Genomic DNA, 19,615 nt, shown 5'->3' with positions numbered 1-19,615 from the left:
GGAAAACTCCAAGTATAATACTCCATGGTGAAATGTTAAAACCATTCCCTTAAAATCAAGAACAAGACAAGAATGTGTGCTATCACTACTTCTGCTCAACATAATACTGGAGGTCCTTGTCCGTGCAGTAAGGCAGAAAAAAAAATAAACAAATGAAAGGTATAGGAATCAAAAAGGAAGAAATAAAATCCATTTTTGATTGTTTTCATAGCAAGCACAAAGAAATGAGAGACATTTTGTTGGAATTAATAAAAGTTTGGCAAGGTTGCCAAATCAATACACCAGATTCAATTGCATTCCAACACATCAGCAGAAAACCAATTTCAAAACATTGCCTTAATACTAACAAAAATATAAGCTATCTAGGAATAAATCTAGCAAAAGGGGTGCAAGATCTTATGGAAAAAGTTATAAAACTCTACTGAAAAATACAAAAACAGTTAAGTAAATGGAAAGATATAACATGTTTAGGGGGATAAGATGACTTTGTGTCATAAAGATGTCACTTATCCCAAAATTAACCCATAGATTTAATACAACTCCAAATAAAATTATGTTAAAATTAATATCATCTACAAATTATTTTATATTTTTTAGGAAAGTGAAAAATATTACTTTAAAAAAACTATCGCTCATTTAATTTTTGAAATTAGTAATTATGTTTTATTTTAAAATAAAAATGGATAAATTCTTATATTATTCAGTTAAGAAAGACATCGAACATTTGGCAGCGGTAGCTGTGATGCCCTCAATCGAATCCTACTTCAGGATCGCTTTACTTTAATCACCGTCATCAGATTAAGTGGAACCAAGATCCAACACAAAACATGCCCAAGATACTGCTATCAGGTAACTAACGAGCCTGCAAAACCACTTGCAATTGTTTGTATCTACAACAGTAAAAAGAGATCTTTCAAAATAGCTTGTAAAGAAACAACAGAAAATACTTGCCAAAAACTGAATGAAAGGTGGGGTGGTAACACACAACATCTACTTTTCTTAAGACTTTCCTGAGCTCTCTAATAATACATTTTGGGCCAGGAAAAGAAGAGATCTTCTTGAGGCCAAAATCTTTCATTGCATTAAGAAATTCCCAATAATGCAGAAGAACATTATGTATTTTAAACTCTTGGCATTTCACGTGGTTGTTTGGACAGAGCAGGAAAAGGTGTCCTGTAATTTCACAGGGGGCCTTTATACAGACATGGAGGGAGCTATATTGTTACCTTTAAGAAGGCTTCATGGTACTTCATAGGATTTAATAAATATTCCCTAAGTTAAGAATTATGACCCAAACAGCTGATATTTGGGATTTTGTTACAAAGATGTCAATGGTAATTTTTAAAAAATTCTTATATGGAACAATGTTAGTAATCTTAGCAGCTAATATTCCTCAGAAGTATAACATATCCTCATAGGAGAATTTTTTCTATAAAATGACAATCCTTTAATTTTCTCTAAATATAAAACGACTACCTTCTATTGTAAACAAAACGAAACCATGCAGAAAATACAGAAAAGAATGAATAAGATAAAATTTTCAAATATCCAGAAAGAACCACTGGTAAGATTTGGTTCATCACTCCAGATCCTTTTAAAAAAAAAATTGTTCAAATACGTGCTTATACAGTTTAAAACATTCGGTCCTATTATAAATACATTTTATATTTGATTTTTTTTTGGTTGAACAATATATCATACATTTGTTTCCATGTCTAGAAATATATGGAATTTTAATAACTTTGGGGATATGCTTTGGATATTGTGATTAAGTTTTCCCGTTGTAGAACATATTTGAAAAAATCTTTTACAATTAGATATTTGATAAACACTTCCTGGTGATGAAAGCTACATGTAGGAGAAAAACATAAATCTAACGAAGAGGGGCAGGGAGGTCTACCACTTGAGGAGTGGACGTTGAGGTCCACTTGAGGAGTGGACGTTGTCGACCTTGAGACCAGGAAAAGTAGCCATTAGAACATGAGTTTGTGAGCGTCTATTCAGCTTCCCTTGCCGTTGCCTTGGTCCCTGCCATCTGGAGTACAATTGAAATAAAGAGAAATCTCCTTTGCTTTTTATGTATATCAGAGAGAAGGCTCTCTTTTATAATTTTTAATTTGAAATTGGTCAGCTATCCTCAATGAAATTACACACAGGCAAAGTAAACCTCAAAAATCATATTTTATGCGAGATAATGTCCTCATTTAGCATGCCGCCGGGTAAAAAAAAGCGATATAGTAGAAATGGAGTGTTGATCTCAGGTGACTCTTTTAAGATGTCTCTTGGTTCAAGAAAGACAAGAATGTCAGACTCTAGGGATGCTAGGGCTGAACGCAGATGTTCTGCGATGGGTAAGGAGGGGGTTGAAGATTCTAAGCATGTTTGTAGACAGAGAAAAAGTGACAACTGAGGGGAGAGTGAAGACTTGATGTGTGAATTTGACCTACTTGCAACACCAATTTGAAGTGACAATGAAACAGAAAACAACAAAATATTTTTTAATGCAAAAATCCTGCAGTTATAAAACAAGTGAGTCGAATGAAAGTTAAGGGCAAATGTGCTTTTTTTTGACCCTCAAACATTTCTCTGTGCTTTCCCTGGGCAGGTAGCTGAGGCCAGTGAGCAGGAGGTTTACAGTCAACCCCCGCAGCCCTGGAAATCGACACGACAGCACGGCGGGCTCTAGAGGGGCCTCAGAGGAAACTCTCCCCATTGCTGCACTCTGCACACTGGGCTTCCTGCAGTGCACACAGTGCCTGCAGTAGAAGCTGTGAGGACCAATTTTTATAAGGCAGTATTTATTTTATTTTATTTTTTTGTGTTTTTTGCGGTACGCGGGCCTCTCACCGTTGTGGCCTCTCCCGTTGCGGAGCACAGGCTCCGGATGCGCAGGCTCAGCGGCCATAGCTCACGGGCCCAGCCGCTCCGCGGCATGTGGGATCTTCTCGGACCGGGGCACGAACCCGTGTCCCCTGCATCGGCAGGCGGACTCTCAACCACTGCGCCACCAGGGAAGCCCCCGCAGTATTGATTTTTAAACGTAGATTCACAAGGATCAGCAAAGGTAGTGAGAGAGATACTGTATAGCCTTCACCCATTTCCTCCCAATGGTTACATCTCACATAATTATACCTCACATAATTACTTATCAAAACCAGGAATCTAACACTGGTACAGTGTGTGTGTGTATAGTGTTAGGACAACTTACCACATGTGTAGCCTTATTAGCGACTACTGTCATCAAATTATAAAACTATTCCATCACCACAAAGATATCCCTTGTTACACCCTTTTATAGTCATGCCCCCATTTTTAATCCCTGGCAACCACTAATCCGTTTTCCATCTTTATAACTGTGTCATCTCAGGAATGTTAGATAAATGGAATTATACAGTATGTGATCTTTTCAGATTGGCTTTTTCATTCAGCTTAATGCCCTTGGGATCCATCCAAGTTGTTGGGTGTATCAATCGTTCCTTCCTTTTTATTGCTGAAGAGTGTTCCATGGTATGGATGTACCACAGTTTGCAGAGCCACTCATCTGCTGAGGGACATTCTGATTGTTTCCAGTTTGGGGCTTACTACAAATAAAGCTGCTGGGAACAGTCATGTACGAGTTTTTTTGTGAAGAAGGTCTCGTATCTCTGTGATACATGCCCAGGATTGCAATTGTGGGTTGCACGGTAAATGTATGTTTAGTACTAACTTTAAAGATCAAGTGAGTTTCTCTTTTCAAAAGTAACATTTTCCCATCACAGATTATTTACCTGGTGAGTCAACTGGGCTGAGGGTCGGGTGAGTCATGGGGAGAGGAGGGGAAGTACTGATCACCAAATAAATCATTCTAAACCTAAGAGAGGATATCGTTTTTATGGGCTTCATTATGATACATGGGCGCCATAATCTATGCAGGTATACCTGCCTATACTGGGAAGTCCTCGGGATGAGTGTGGGAAGTCCCATTTCTATCCCTGCAATGGTACTGCGGTAGTAAGCATGAAAATACCAGGGTTAGACCATTTATAACTCAACATGTTGGGAAATTTCGGATAAGGCCTTCAGGGTCAAAATTTTTGGACAATAAAATATGACTGTGGCTTCAGATGGGCTGAGATGGAGGCAAAATTAAAGGATCAATGGATGTTGGGCCCTCTCCAAAAGCAATGCTTACGCAGGAATATACCACTGAATAAATACTGGGGATATTCATTTCATTCCTTCTATTTGAGGATGTGCGTATTGTAATGACCATGCCAGAAGGGGGAGACCCACGGCAGGCAGGACTCGGGGAGGACTCCAGAATTGTGTGCCACCCTCTGCAAATGCACAAGAGAATGAATTCATTTTTCTGTTTCACAGTCATAATGTCATAAAGTGAGGGTAACGTCCTCTAAGCATATACTGCCTTCTTGGATCAGAGTTGCTAGGGAATATATGCTTTCCTTAACTCTTACAGAATCTCCAGCCCCTGCCTGAGGCTACTGAAGTATCACAAACATTTCACAGGCTGCAAATGATGGGCTTGACCTGGAAGGAGCAGGTAGAAGGACAGGGGACCAGGCATGACGTATCTAAACCCACAGAGCCTTGAAGGGAGCTATCACTCTCCCTTATCATCCTTCTCTCCCGCAGGCTCCAAACGTTTTCTCGTTACAAGGAAAAACTAGAAATCCATTAGTTGTGAGCTTATGTTAACTGATGTACAATGGAAGATTTTGGTGCACAATGGATAAACTGAGAAGACCATCAAAAGTCAGTAAGAAAAACCTCCCCCATTGAAGTCACAGCGGAAAAGTCGATACAGTATATGACCATTCACGAAAAGAATAATACAAGTATCTGCTAAACAAAAGGAAAACACTCATCCTCATTAGAGATAAAAGAAATACAAAATTAAAATAATGAGGTGTGTTCATTTTGCTATTAATTTGGCAGATTATTTTTTTAAATGGATGACAAAATTAGAGGACGAAGATATACAGAGAAACAAGATATTTATAATGCCTCAGAATACCAGCCTATAAGATACATATTAATTACAAAGAGGAAAACATTTACCTGAAAGACACCACTTAAACACCTTTAAAGGTGTATAAAGTTAAAATTACTGGGAATGGAGCAAATCGACATTGTGTGTCTCCTGGTTTGACGCACTAAGAAAGATACAATATTTTTCTTGTGGTATTCCAGCTAAAAATACAGAACCTGAATATCATGAGAAAACATCAGATAAACCCAGACTGAGGAATATTATACAAAATAACTGGCCTGGACCCTTCAAGAGTCAAGGTCAAGAAAGGCAAAGAAAGACTGAAGAACTTCCAGGTTGGACTAAAGAGACAATACCAACTAAATGCAATTTATGGTTCTACGTTAGCTCCTAGAATGGCAAAAGGAGACTAGTAGGTCAATTCATAAAAACTGAATAAGGCCCACAGATCACATACTGTGTCTACATTTTGATAATTATACCGTGGTTATATATGATGTTAACATTAGGAGAATATTGGTCAAGAGTACATAGGAATTGTTTGTACTATTTTTGCAAACTTTTTAAAGTTTTATTTCAAAATGAAAGTTAAAAATAAGAATGTTTTAAAGAAAATACTTGATGCTGTCCTTTATTCATAAAAACCTAAGTGTCCTTTCAGTAGAATTGATAAATAAATTATGTTTGTGCAATGGACGCTGCAGGGCATGAAAAATGTACATCCTATATGACTCATTTATGTGAAGTTCAAGAAGAGGTGAAACTATGCTATGGTGACGGAGGGAAAAGAGCAGTTACTGGGGGTTAGAGTGGTGTCAACTGGCAGAAGCGGCCTGAGGGAGCTTGTTGAGTTTCTGGAACTGCACTATATCTCTACCTGGGCAATAGTTACCAGGATCTAGACATACAGTCAAATTTATCAGGTTATACATTTAATATCTCTGCACTTATTATACTGAAGTTATAATAAAGAAAAAGAAAATGGACAACAAGAAGATAAAGAATGCTGACAACGGGCTAGCAGTCTTGCATTGCTGTTCAGAACAATAATTGAGATACATTTTCCAAAAAGCAATTTGGTAGTTAGCGTGAAGAGCTCTGAAATATGCTTCTCTTCCAGTTCTCAGGAAGCAATTAAATATTTAAACTCCAGTTGAAGTAAAAGATAAACAATGAAACAACAAAATACATACTTTAGGAAATGCTTAAAAAAATTAAGTTACAATCGTATGATAAACTATAATACAACTATTAAATCATATAATTAAAGAATGTTCGGTTATGTGGGGAAATGCTCACGATATGAGTGACCAATGTTGATCCCAGTATTATACGTGCATAGGATGTTGACAACTTAAATATTCTATATTTTCATAGAGAGAAAAGGAAACAATACTCTAAAACTTTAATATTTTTCTCTGGGTTGCAAAATTATGACAGGATTTTGTTTTCTTCTTTATACTTTTCGGTGTCTTCCACTATTTCTAACATAAACATGCATTCCTTTAATAGTAGAAAAGCATAAAAATTAATTCCAAAGTATTGGACACCTTCCTAGTTGAAAAAAAAATCAAACAATCAAAATTCAGAAAGGAGAAGAAAACCAACGAATTTCTAACACAGCCTCCTTTAACTTGTCACGCTTTTAACAATATCTTTGATGTTCTATTTCACGGCTACCTTTTAAGTCACCTATCAAGAGGGGATGATTTTTTTTTTAACTGCAAAAAAAAAAAAGTTCACCTATGCCCTTTCCACACCAATTAAGCCCCGGTCTCTCAGCTGCCAACATTTTACCCCCAGGAGCCCTCTTCTCACCATCATCAACTCTTCCTCCACTCAGAGGAGTTCCTGCTTTGAGGAGCTGTTTCCCATAAAATTCTATGAGAACAAAGTTTTTGCCACTTGGAAAAATCAAAACGTACCCGGAGATGACAGAGGACATTTCTCCTGGAGGCATGATTACAAATACATGGCATTAACAAAAGCAAGTATGAACCCAGTGTTTTGTTTTGGATCGTTTCATCTTGTTTTATTAAACAAAGAGGTATAAAACTGCCAAAAGCATTTGGAGGACTAGAGGTAATATTTCAAAATAGTTTGAGGAAACCATTACTCCCCTTCCCAAGATTCCTAACCGCGCACTCAAGATCTCTGGTGGTTCACTCATCTCCCTCCCATCCACCCTGGCCCATGCCTAAGGATTTTTTCTTTGTTTTCAAAACAGTTTGCTAACTAGCCCACACTGTTTGAAGCAAGAGTGAGAGGAAAAAAATGTGAATCAGTCTTGACCGGATTTTTCCGTATCTCGTTTTCTTAATATGCAGAAAGTATCTCACCAGGCAAGCAGAATTGTAAAGACCAGTGGATGCCCCAATTTTAGGATTTCTATAGTTTTCTAACACAGATAGGAGCCTTCTATATGTGTTGCCAGGAGACACTGACAGTATTTTCTCCCAGGAAAATTGTATGCCAAATAAAATGTAAGAAGAATGCCTTTGCTCGAGACATAATTCTTATCAGGACAACAGAGGATTTAATCATTAACTATACCCACAGAGGTGAAAGTGCTTTTAAAATTGGAAAATTTCAACACCTCAATTATAAGAAAGGTAAAATTAGATTAGACTTGCTGTCAACGCCTTCCTAAAAAAAGCACAGTTATCTAATCACATTTTAAAGGTTGACAGGTGTTTCACCGTCATCAATTTTTAGCAATACCTGAACTCCCTTCACGGTGTCCAACAGAAGACAGCAAACCAATAAAAAAGTTATTCATTAATCAAAACCTTCATCAGTTTCCTGGTAAAAAGGACAGAGCTTACACTGAAAAAAAAGCCATTAAGCTAAAGAAAGACACAGCCAGGTAAAGTGGTCAGGGGTAAAATGACCCCAGTTCTGACAGGAGAGGGCAGGCGGCCACATTTCTGCCAAGAAAGAAAATGTTGAGTTTAGCACACCCTTACATGCTTCATTCAACAGGGATCGTTAAGTACCTGTTGACAGGTTAATATGTTCCAAGCATATGTTAGACTGGGGATGCACAGGTGAGGAAGAGGACCCTGGTCCCTCCCTCACAGCGCCCCCCCGCCGCCCCCATTCCCAGCTTCACAAAAATGCTAGAACTAATGATTTAATTCCAATTATGTGCAAGTCTTCGGAGCACTAGAGACCAGCATGTTCTGGTTGCAAGTGGAGAGCCACTCAGGTCCCCTCCAGTGAGAGGAGCTGTAAAGTCATCCTCAGAAGTAAGGAAATACACCTGCAGCGGTGTGAGCCTCACCGTGTGCCATTCCAGCTCAAAGTCAGCAGTCCTCTAGCACCTCCCCCCTCCGAAGGGGAGTCTCACTCAAGACTTGGCTTCTTTCTCCACGTGGAGTTTTTCCTGCTGCTTTTACCACCCACTGGTGCAGGCTTTCTGCCCTCGTCTCTACTGTGGACATCTGCCTTGTTACTGCTTTTTCTGTCTCAAGGCTTCTGTTTATGACCTCCTTTTTCTCTCTGAAGTCCATCACGACTCTACCATTTATGTCTCTACGTCTGAGGTCTGGATCTTCCATTCAGAGTCCCTAAGGGAGCAATCTGATTGGTTCCATTAGTCACTCTCCATTACGCAGTATCCCAATTAGGTGAAGTTCCCGTGCAAGGCCATTTCATAAGATGCTGACCAGCCTAAAGAGGCTGCTTTTGACTCAAGGGCTGACCCCTGACCCAGTCAGCTTGTAGCCATAATGATGGGGTCCCCTGATTCAAAACATGGCAACCTACATCTTAAGAAACCATTTGTGGTCTCTTTCCTCCTAAGGCATTTACAGGCGCAGGAGACACTCAAAGTATCACCAAGAACCCAAAACAGATACTAAGGCTTGATTTAACATTAATTCCATATTTGCTGTTGTTTGAATATAACATCGCCATTTCTTTTTTTTTTTTTTTTTGCGGTACGCGGGCCTCTCACTGTTGTGGCCTCTCCCGTTGCGGAGCACAGGCTCCAGACGCGCAGGCTCAGCGGCCATGGCTCACGGGCCCAGCCGCTCCGCGGCACGTGGGATCTTCCCGGACCGGGGCACGAACCCGTGTTCCCCGCATCGGCAGGCGGACTCTCAACCACTGCGCCACCAGGGAAGCCCAGCATGGCCATTTCTTAAATGCTTTAGCACCAAGTCCCTCAGTGCCCCACAGAGGCATTGCCATTCAATCCCACACTCTTTCCGATTAAGCACACTGACACCCGAGAACCTTTCTCAGCACCGCGCCTGAGTTGAAAATTCTGATTTGGCACATGGGATGAAATTGATTTGCCATCCCCCTGTCTATAGCATGAAGTCCAAGTTCTGCAGGAAGCCACACTAAGGGTTTAGCCTGAAACTCTGGCTCTAGCTCAACACTCTATCCAACCTACCCTCACCAGTTTCCTTACACAATGCATGCTGGATATTCTCCATTCGTCCTTCCAGATCCCCTCTCCATGTTTCTCCAGGGAGGCCGACCTTCTCGGATTGCATCAGCCCAAGCTCCCTGGCTTCTGGTTGAATTTGGACGAGGAGAGGTATTGGCAGGATATGAGAGGGCACACAGAGAAGAAGTGTGAGATGTATTTCCCCCTCTCCTCCCGCCTGGCTGTGGCTCCTTCTCTACTAAAGGCCTCAGCTCCAGTCAGGGGCCTCTCTCTGACAGCTAAGCTCTCCTTGGGTCTGGGGTTACCAGACGCTATCCTCTCCCCTTGCCTTTCTAGGCTGAAGTTGCCTGTTCCAGGACACTTCATCCTCCCGTGCTGATTTTTTTCCAGCCCTGCCTACATCTTCGTAAATGATCCCATCTTTGAACTTCCTTCAATTACCCCACCCCCTTTTAAAAAATTTTAAATAGACTTTTATTTTTTTAGAACAGTTTTCAATTTACAGAAAAATTTATTTTCTTCTATTTATTTATTTAATTATTTTTGGCCATGCTGCATGGCTTGTGGGATCTCAGTTCCCCCGAGTGGGGATTGAACCTGTGCCCCTTGCAGTGCAAGTGAGGAGTCCTAAGCACCGACTAACCTTGAGTCCTAACGCTGGACTGCCAGGGAATTCCCAATTTAGAGAGAAATTCAGAACATAGTATAGAGAGTTCCCACGTATTCCACATTCTTCCCATATACTCTGCAGCCCGTTTCCTGATCTTTAACGTCTTATTAGTATGATTCACTGGTCACAATACTAACGGGTTATTTTTAACCAAGGTCCATATTCTTTTCAGACTTCCTTAGTTTTTACTGAATGTCCTTTTTTTCTGTTCTAGGGGCCCATCCAGGACTCCACAATTACACTTAGTAGTCATATCTCCTTAGGTTCCTCTTGGCTGTGACAGTTCCTCAGACTTTCCTCGTGATTGATGACCTTGACAGTGTTGAAGAGTACAGGTTTTTTGTAGAATGCCCCTCAAATGGGATTTGTCTGATTTCTTTCTCATGATTAGAATAAGGGTTTGGGTTTGGGGGAAGAAGACCACAGAGGTGAAGTGACATTTTCAACATGTGTCAAGAGTATATCGTTTCAACACAAACCAAGAACACATCCATCATCGTGACTTATCACTGATGACGTCAGCCTTGATCACCTGGCTGAGGTAGTGTCCATCAGGTTCCTACATTGTAAAATGTAGGGGCTCTTTCCATATTGTACTCTTTAGAAGGAAGTCACTGTGTGCAGCTCACACTTAAGGAGAGGGAAGTTACGCTTTCTCTCCCTGAAGTAGAGTAGAACCTACGTTATATCGTTTTTTCTTTCTTCTCTTTTTCTTTGGTAAATTGAGGTAAAATATTCATAACACAGAATTTGCCACTTTAACCATTTTTAAGGGTTTCAATGACCCCTTATCAGTAGGCCATCTGTCTCCTGCTGGGACTCTTATGATACCCAAGTTGAACTTGTCACTATTCATCAAAAATAATAACGTGTCTTTATGTTTTATTACATGAGATTTCCATGTAAAGAAAAGAGATTCTCACATTTTCATCTACTTGCCTCGTACTTGACTCAAGATGTCATGGGCTCCCCTAGGGATCACCATTACTCCTGCTACTGTCTCCCTGACCACGTATTTCTTCCTCTATACTCTAGCACTGGTTGCATTGCACCATTTTCTTGGTGGCTTTCCCAGGGCAGGAACTAAATCTTATTTATCTTTGTATCTTTAAGGCTGAGGACGGTCTCAGAAACCCAGTAGCTGATCAATAAATGTTAGCTGGAAATAAAGGAAGCAAAGATGAGATAGAAGCAGAAGTGGCCTATTTTCTCCAAAGATTAAAGAGAATGTTAATACCTAAGGTTGGTGAGGGTATAGGAAAACCTGCACTCCTAGTTACGTATCCCTCCACCCTTTCTGTGGGACAAGTTGGTAACACCTATAAAAAGCCAAAATATAGGCATATTTCTACCCAGCAATTACAAGTCTGGAAATTTAAATTAAGAAAGCAATCAAAGACTGACATCAGTCTTGGCCATGATTTTTGGATTTGACACCCAAAGTCGAGTCAGCGAAAGCAAAAATAAACAAGCTGGACTACATCAAACTAAAAGCCTTCTTCACAGCAAAGGAAATTCATCAATAAAATGAAAAGGCAACCTAACTAAATGAGAGAAAATAATTGCAAATCATATATCTGATAAGAGAGGTTAATTTCAAAAATATATTAAGAATACAACTCAAGAGCGAAAAACCAAACAACCCAATTTAAAAATAGGCAGGGGGGCTTCCCTGGTGGCACAGTGGTTGAGAGTCCGCCTGCCGATGCAGGGGACACGGGTTCGTGCCCCGGTCCGGGAAGATCCCACATGCCGCGGAGCGGCTGGGCCCGTGAGCCATGGCCGCTGAGCCTGCGCGTCTGGAGCCTGTGCTCCGCCACGGGAGAGGCCACAACAGTGAGAGGCCCGCGTACCGCAAAAAAAAAAAAAAAATCAGGTTGAATATTTACCGAGTGATTATCTTTGGGCAGTGGTATAATGGGCATGGATTTAACTTTTCCTTTGTATTTTTTCCAAGTTTTCTCATCTGAACAATATCTGCAACTAGAAAAAGATCACATGTACCTTTTCAAAGTGGCTTATTTTGTCATTTCCTACCTGAGCACCCATCTGAAGATAATCAACACTTGAAGACTGATCTGTCGGCCAGTTTAGATATAATCAAGCCCAGACATCCACAGCCACCATGACCTCTGCTTCCAGCCATCACCACCTTGTCCTGAACACACTAAGGTGGTGGATCCCAGGGGAAGAGAATTCAGAGCTTCCCCCTTCTGTTTGCCAGCTTCTCTGGGGTCCCACTTCTGACCTGGATCCTGGACATCGGTTTTTTTGTTTGTTTTGTTTTTAAAGCCCCTCTAACTGACTGTAATGTAGAGCCACAGTTGGAAACCCACGGTTCTATTCTACTCTGCTCACTTTGCAGGTGGGACAACAGAGGCCCAGAGAAGTTCAGAATGATCCCAGGGCAGACAGACCTAGATCCTGGTCTTTTGATTCCTGGTCCTTTGCACTTAAGCAAACCCATAAAATCAAGGGTGGGGTTTTGTAGATTGACAGACTTGGAGCACCCCAAATGTTTCAAGAGGAAAACGGGGAGTGCAAAAAGACTTCTAAAAATAACCTAATTTTGATCCCTTCCCCAATCCAAGTTTAGAACTATGTCTGAGCAAATAGTTATCCAAAAGTATTTATTGAGCACGGTACAGTTTGGAAAGATTAACCACGGTCTAACATAACAATGGGAAAGGCACTACAAAATCTAACTTAATGCAATGGTGTTGAGTGAGCGAAGATAATAGAAATCAAAATACCATTGTATTCAAGGTTGGCTTTATCCCAGAACAAATAAACATAATTCCGAGAGACTGGCCTCTGCCCTCCTAGCTGGGTCCTAGGACCCCTGTCTCTTTCTCCTGGTGACTGCCAAGAACGTCCTCCTCTGGTTACCCTTGCAAACCAGTTACACTTGTAAACCAAAAGCAATAGTTTCTCTTTCCATCCAGTCTCTACCCTGCCCCCAACCAGTCCTAACACCTCACACCTTCCCAATGAGACAGATAGAATGAAGCCTCGGATTGTTTCCCTGGAAGGTGTGCACGGTCGAAAAAAGTTTAGACTTAAGTCACCGATCTGACCGTGTGATATCTGGAAAGCCCTCAACAAAGCATTCAACTCTTTAGGACGCAAACCTTTTCTGTCTGTGACATGCATGGCTACTGGGAAATCTATGAGGGCCAGTCTGATTTATTCAACGACAGCTTTGTGCAAGCCCAGCCCAGACCTGGTTTGTAAACGTGTAGTTAATCTTGAAGCTAGTGGCGTGTGGTGTTACAAAAATGTGTAATGGAAGCCCTCACTTAGTCATTTCCCTACTTGTCCCTGCTTTAAGCAGTACAAGAAATACAGAAAACATGGGAGGTGAGAAAGATTAGATTTGTTGCAATCTAAGAACAACTTCGATTGTTGAAGAAAACAACTTCACTATTGTTTGAAGTGTCTTAAATCAATACCCTGGTGCTGCCTGACTTCTAAGTTATGTGGAAAAATTTGATTTTCAATATTTACACTTCAGTTTTTAAAAATCCTCAATTTCTTATCTTGAATTCTTAGCTCCCTCTTTTTCACGATATAGTGAGTGAAGGGTGTTAGATGGGAAGGGGGAAACCCCACCATTGGCCTCACCGAATGCCCGGGTTGTTCAAGCAGCAAGACACGTCTCTGCAAGAATATCTGCTTGTTTTGCTTTTAAAGCGCAATTTTATATTGCCATCCACACTCATTAGTTTACAAAATTCACTGAGCTCCCACATGCCGGGCCATGAGGAGAAAATACTAAGCAAGCTAGACAAGTTGCCTGCATTCTTAGAGCTTATCATTCACTGGAAGAGGCGGCCAATAATCAGATATCTGCACAAAGGTGTGCCTGCACAATGTGATAACTGCTGTGAAGAAACACAGGAGCAAAGAGAACCCATAAAAGGAGGAGGGAGACTGGAAGGTGAGTGAAAGTGTCTCCTGAGGAATTGACCTTTGAAACTGAAGGATGAATGGGAGTTTATTTAGAGAAAGAAGGACAGGGAGCTCAGGGAGGCACAGGCCACAGGCCAGGCAAAGGCCAGAGGCCAAGGGGAAGAGTAGCTGTTGGAGAGAAGTTTTGTCAGCTGTCCCCTTAAGGTCTTATCAATTATACGGGGCAGGTATGCAATTGTTTTCTTTTGGCAACTCCACCTGTACTTGCAAAGTATTAATCTTTCCAAGTCACTTGACACCAACCCACCTTTAAAAACATTAACCCATTATTTATCAAGTGCTCTCATTTTTTCCCCATCACACACCAATGTGGTGATTTCTTATCGTGAATTTTTAGCTCTCTTACTTTTACATGATCGATAGTGAGTGAGGTCGTGTGTAGGATGGAAAGGGGGCGACCCTTCCGTTTGGTTCACTGAATGATCAGGGTCTTCAGGTGGCAAGATAACACCTCTCTACAAGAAAATCTGCTCATCTCGCTTTTAAAGGGCAAGATGGTCCTTTTCCAGAATTGAAAGTTACATGACTAAGGGTAATGTTTAAAACAGTTTGAGAAACACTAAGGGGAAAATGCGCTCTTCGCCAGCTTCCTGAATTAGGGAGACAGAGTAGACCCTTGAGGAGAGAGCAACAGAGAGCTGCCCGTGCATCTGCCTGTGGGTATAAAGTGTGTGTGCACAGAAAACGCCAAACAGCATTTCAGGATGGAGACTGGTTCTTATTCCTTCCCTCTGCCCCATTTTAAAGACAACGCGAGAGGAAAGGGGAAGGGGAAAGGGGGCTCTCAAACTCATCTAAAAGTTACTGGGTGTCATGGGGACAGAGAATGAACAACAAGAGATGGAAAAAAAAAATACTACGCAGGAAGATTTCTCTGGACTGGAACCCACCCCCCAGCCTCTAAATAAATCCTACAATTTAATGCCCATAATATTCCATCGCACATGGAAGCCAGGTTCTTCATAATTCCTCAGTTACTAGATCTAGAAATCTACACATAAAGGCCATCCTGCTGTCACCAAAACTTTTAGGAAGAAAAATACGCGGTTTCCTCCACCACCCCCGCCAAGAGTTGTAATTAATACATTGTTTCAGTTTTCATTTGCCACACTTTCTACCTCCCCTCCCCAGAAGGGCGGCTTCTGTGGCGGCCCAGGGCATCTCATAGCTGCAGGGAGCCCTCCCTCCCAGAGGGCAGCCCTGCGCCCCGGCAGACAGCAGCCCCGGCACATTAGCATCTGCAGCCTGTCTGGGCCCTCCCCTCTGGAGTCCCTGTGCACTGCGACGACGCGCTGGCTTCCCAAAGCCGCAGTGGATTGTGTAACCACACTGTGAACGCCTAGAGGACAGCGTGGTTAGCTTCACTCCTGACAGCATCTGTTAAAAGTCACTGGTGCCAGTTAATAAGAGACCCACCAGGCAGGAGGGACCCTAAGACTCTGGGGGAAGGAGAGAGCGAAGCGCTGTCTGGACGACATCACTGGAGGTAGGGGGTGAGCTTTATAAATCTCTCCAGCAGCAATATTTAAACCCGAAATTCTGTCCTTAGAGCTGGCGTTGCAGGACGGTGAAGGGCGCGCTGAGCCCCGCTCCACGCCTTTAGTGCGGATCAAAGAAAGGGGGATGGGCGGAAACTCAGAATCCTGGGGGGAGTAGTCAGAATTTCTCCTCAGGGAAGCCTCTTGTGAAAATGCCAAGGACGTCTCCGCTCCTCTTTTCAATTATGTAACTCTTACACATTTGGGAGAATACGCATCAACATAAATTTAATTACTTATGAAACTAGAAAGTCTCCAAATAGGCTGCATTTAAAGCTCTGGGGGCTTCTGAAGTCTTACTAGACCTGGTTGCCACCTGGCAGCGTTAGAGGATGTCATCCTAGGGATTGGACTCCCACCCACCCCTCCCTGGTACCCACAGCGCGGGCAGCCGGGTCGCCGCTAGGGTATGGGGCCCTCTCGGCACGGCAGGATCGGCGCGCACCCACCGCCGCGTCGCCAGGACCAGCAAGTCCGCAGGCGGCGGGGCGAGCTGTCCCCTCCCCCCACCACTGCGAACACCTGGCCCGCGGTTACCTGCGGGACCGCGACTCTCCGCAGCCCACTGGCCGGCTCCCCGGCGCCCCTGCCTTTGGCTGCGGGGAGATGCCCGAGCCCGGGCGCCCGCGCCGCGCCCTCCGCGGGGCCAGCACAGGGCTCGCCGGGGCCTTCATCCGGCGCGGGGAAGAGCCCGCAGCGGCGCTGGAAGCGGGCGACGAGCTGGGAATCCTGCAGGCTCCAGAGCAGCTCGGCCATGGTGATCCCGGGGCCGCCGCCGCCACCACCACCCGGTGCCCCCCGCTCGCACCGTCCCTCCTGCCTTCGCCCTCGCCGGGCCGGGCGCTCGGGGTGGCGGGCGGGGCCCGGGGCGCCAGCCAACAGGTGCGCCGCTCGGGTCCTAGCGCCCGCCCCGCGCACGCGGACGTCCAGGTGTTCGCCTTCACCTTGCGCCAGGCACGTCCGCCCTCCTTTCCTTCCCGGCGGGCCCGGGCGGGCTCGGGCGATCCCCGGCGTCCGGCCCGCTCGGAACTGGGCGAAAGGGTACAGGTGTCTACACCGCGCCTCTCTGCGCCCGAGCGCGCCTCCTCCACCCCTCCCGGCTGGTGCAGAAGTGCTACCTAATGGGGAGCGGCCGAGCACGTGTGGGCCTGCGTGAGTCCATCCTGGCGTGCGCCGGCTGATCGCTTAGTGACCTTCCTTTCACTTTTGAGCTCAAGGGGAGGTCTGATTTCCCCTCCAGCTCCCCGCATCCCGCCTGTAGTCCTGCCTTTGCCCACCTCCGGCAGGTAGAGGGAGCCCCCCTAGGGAAGATTCCCAAGTTCTTACCAAACTCTGCGTGATGCAACGTCTCCCCACGGGCCCAAACTTCTTTGACCTTGCTCCACCGAGGAGGTTCGAAGTGGATCCTGAGTCATCCTCTGCGTCCCTACCCTTGCCCTTGTGATTTGGCAACTGGGGAACACTTTGAGGCAGGTGGAAAGGAAAATTGATTCTTTCTTGGCTTTCCGCATTAAGAAAGATGGTGGTTGCCCCTCTCCTACTTCTTTTTTCCGCTCTGCCTCTAGACCTTTAGACCCGAAGAGAACAAGGTGTTGAAGGACCGCGAGGAGGTTGACTTCTCCCCACACCTGCACCTGCTTTAGGGATCTCAGCAGAACAGCAAAGAAAACATCCTGCTGGTCGACCTTGGTTTTCCCTCCTCCCTCCTGAATCTTCTAGCGGCACGGCACTTCCTCACAGGGAGTGAAAGGCAACAGTCAAATTAGGCCCAGATGACCTGCTTGCAACGAAAGTGCAACTCAATCCTTCTGTCTTCAGTCTGCAGCTGAAGGCTGAGCATTTCCTGGTGGCCCAGGGTAAGTCCTGCCAAGTATTTGGTTGCACAAATGACTATGGAGGAACACCTGCCACGACCTTGTTTATCCAGATGTCAATTCAGGTCTTTGGGATGTAGCTTTCAAGGATGACTGGTCTCCCTCATGCCTGAGTTTCCTCTCTTCTTCCCAGTCCTGTCTGGTGAGCAAAATCAAGGTGGCTGAGAGAGCAATGAAACTATTGGGAAATACTGTTCCCCACTTAACTCACAGAAGAAGTACAGAGCTGCCGTCACAATCCAGCTGTGTCACACACAGAGATGTTCAATCCTAGAAGCAGAAGGCTTCTCTCCTCAATGTTGCTGTCATTTACAGTCACTGGGACCAAACCCTGTGGTTTAGTTTGTTGTTGTTTTTGTGGTTTTAGTTTTAACAGCTGGAATTGTAGTGGTTTCGGACCTGTTCTTTTTTTTTTTTTAATATTTATTTATTTATTTATTTTTTGGCTGCGTTGGGTCTTCGCTGCTGCGCGGGGGCTTTTCTCTAGCTGTGGCGAGCCGGGTCTACTTTTCCTTGCTGTGCGCGGCCTTCTCATTGTAGTGGCTTCTCTTGTTGCAGAGCAGGGGCTCTAGGCACGTGGGCTTCAGTAGCTGTGGATCGAGGGCTCTAGAGCGCAGGCTCAGTAGTTGTGGCGCACGGGCTTAGTTGCTCCGCGGCATGTGGGATCTTCCCAGACCAGGGATCGAACCCATGTCCCCTGCACTGGCAGGCAGATTCTTAACCACTGCACCACCGGGGAAGTTCCAGACCTGTTCTTTGTATGTGTTAAAAGAAATATGTTCCCCATGAAGACACTTGAGTGATGTTATCTCCCAAATTCGATGCTTTGATTTTCCTTTCTCCCGATTAGGAAAAAGAGGCAAAGCCAAACATGGCACATGGAGCATAAGGCCGAAAATCACATATTCAGACAATGCATTATATCCCCTTGGGGACCAGGTACTGCCTGCAGCTTCCAGTGGCTTGTGATGTCACAGTGTGCCTCACTTTCCTCCTGTGATGAGATGAGAATCCTCACTTCTTGTCTTTCTTATATGGCTGGGGTGGCCGTGCTTGGCTTGTGGCAGTATTACTCCAATCTCCTCCTCTGTTGTCACAGGGCATTCGCCCTGCATGACTCTCTGTGCTCAAATTTCCCTCTTCTTATAGGGACACTAGTCACTGGATGAGGCCTCATCTTAACATGATTACATCTGCAAAAAGGCCACAGTCACAGGTTCTGGGTGCACATGAATTTGGAGGGAATGCTTCTCAACCCAGTAAAGTACTTTCTCAGTGCCAGGCATGTGCTCAGTACTTTCATGCCATAACTAATTTAATCACACTTTATCCTCCCAGTGGCCCTCATCCTTCATGTATTTGACAATTGTGCATTTACTAGTGTCAGACACTCTTCTAGGCCTGGGGATACGTCAGTGAAAACACCAGAGGCCCTAGATCATGGAACTTATATTTTAGTGGGGGGACAGCTCATTTAAAAAATCAAATAAATCTGTACTTTTAGGAAGCGACAAATGCTATGGAGAGGAGCAAGGTGGGTGGGGTAGGGGGAAGACCTGTAGGTAAGTTGGTTACCTCCAAAAGGAGGATATTTGTGCAGAGACCTGAAAAAAAAAAGGAGCCCCCCCCCCCAATCCAGATCAGGAGAAACAGCATTCCGGACAGAGGAAGCTGCAGTTGCAAAGGCAGCCCAAGCTCAGCAGGGTCGGAGGAACCACCAGGAGGCCAGCCTGGCAGAGGAGGCTTGAGTGCAGGGATTGACTTGGGAGAGGTGGGACCAAGTAGGGCCATTTAGGGTGTAATAAGGAGTAATGCTCCCAGCTCAGAGGCAGGAAACTTGCCCACAGCCACACAACTAAGTGGCAGAAGGAGGATTCAACTCAGGTCTTTGTGACTCTAAAACGTATTCTTTCCATTACTAAATCACATTCTATCCCTAGAATTTATCTTTACTCTTTACTCTTGTATTGAAAAGTATTCCCAGTGTGTCATGAGTGCTCAGTAAACACTTAGTGAATGTTGTTCTAGACTAAGAGCACCCCTCACAGTTTTTAGAGCTTTGGGAGTTTAGGACTCATTTGCAAATTTTTGCATGTAAATTCTACAACCCCCAGAGGCAAGTCGTTTTATCTCTTTTTGTAGAGGAGAAAACTGAGACTCTGAGATGTGAAG

General features: G+C 44.0%; 1 protein-coding gene across 1 annotated transcript in view; it reads right to left on the bottom strand.

Annotated features, from left to right (window-relative positions):
• The window catches only part of SGPP2 (sphingosine-1-phosphate phosphatase 2), a 121,440-nt gene extending 105,053 nt beyond the window's left edge, over positions 1-16,387 (bottom strand). Inside the window, exon 1 of the mRNA XM_079923916.1 lies at positions 16,107-16,387. Coding sequence (XP_079780042.1) covers positions 16,107-16,325 — 219 coding nt within the window. The 5' untranslated portion in view covers positions 16,326-16,387. The remainder of the gene's footprint in view (positions 1-16,106) is intronic.
• Positions 16,388-19,615: the final 3,228 nt, after the last annotated feature.

The sequence above is a fragment of the Stenella coeruleoalba genome, assembly GCF_951394435.1.
Source record: "Stenella coeruleoalba genome assembly, chromosome: 6".
Taxonomy (NCBI): Eukaryota; Metazoa; Chordata; class Mammalia; order Artiodactyla; family Delphinidae; genus Stenella; species Stenella coeruleoalba.
This window is presented reverse-complemented; position numbering and strand designations above follow the sequence as displayed.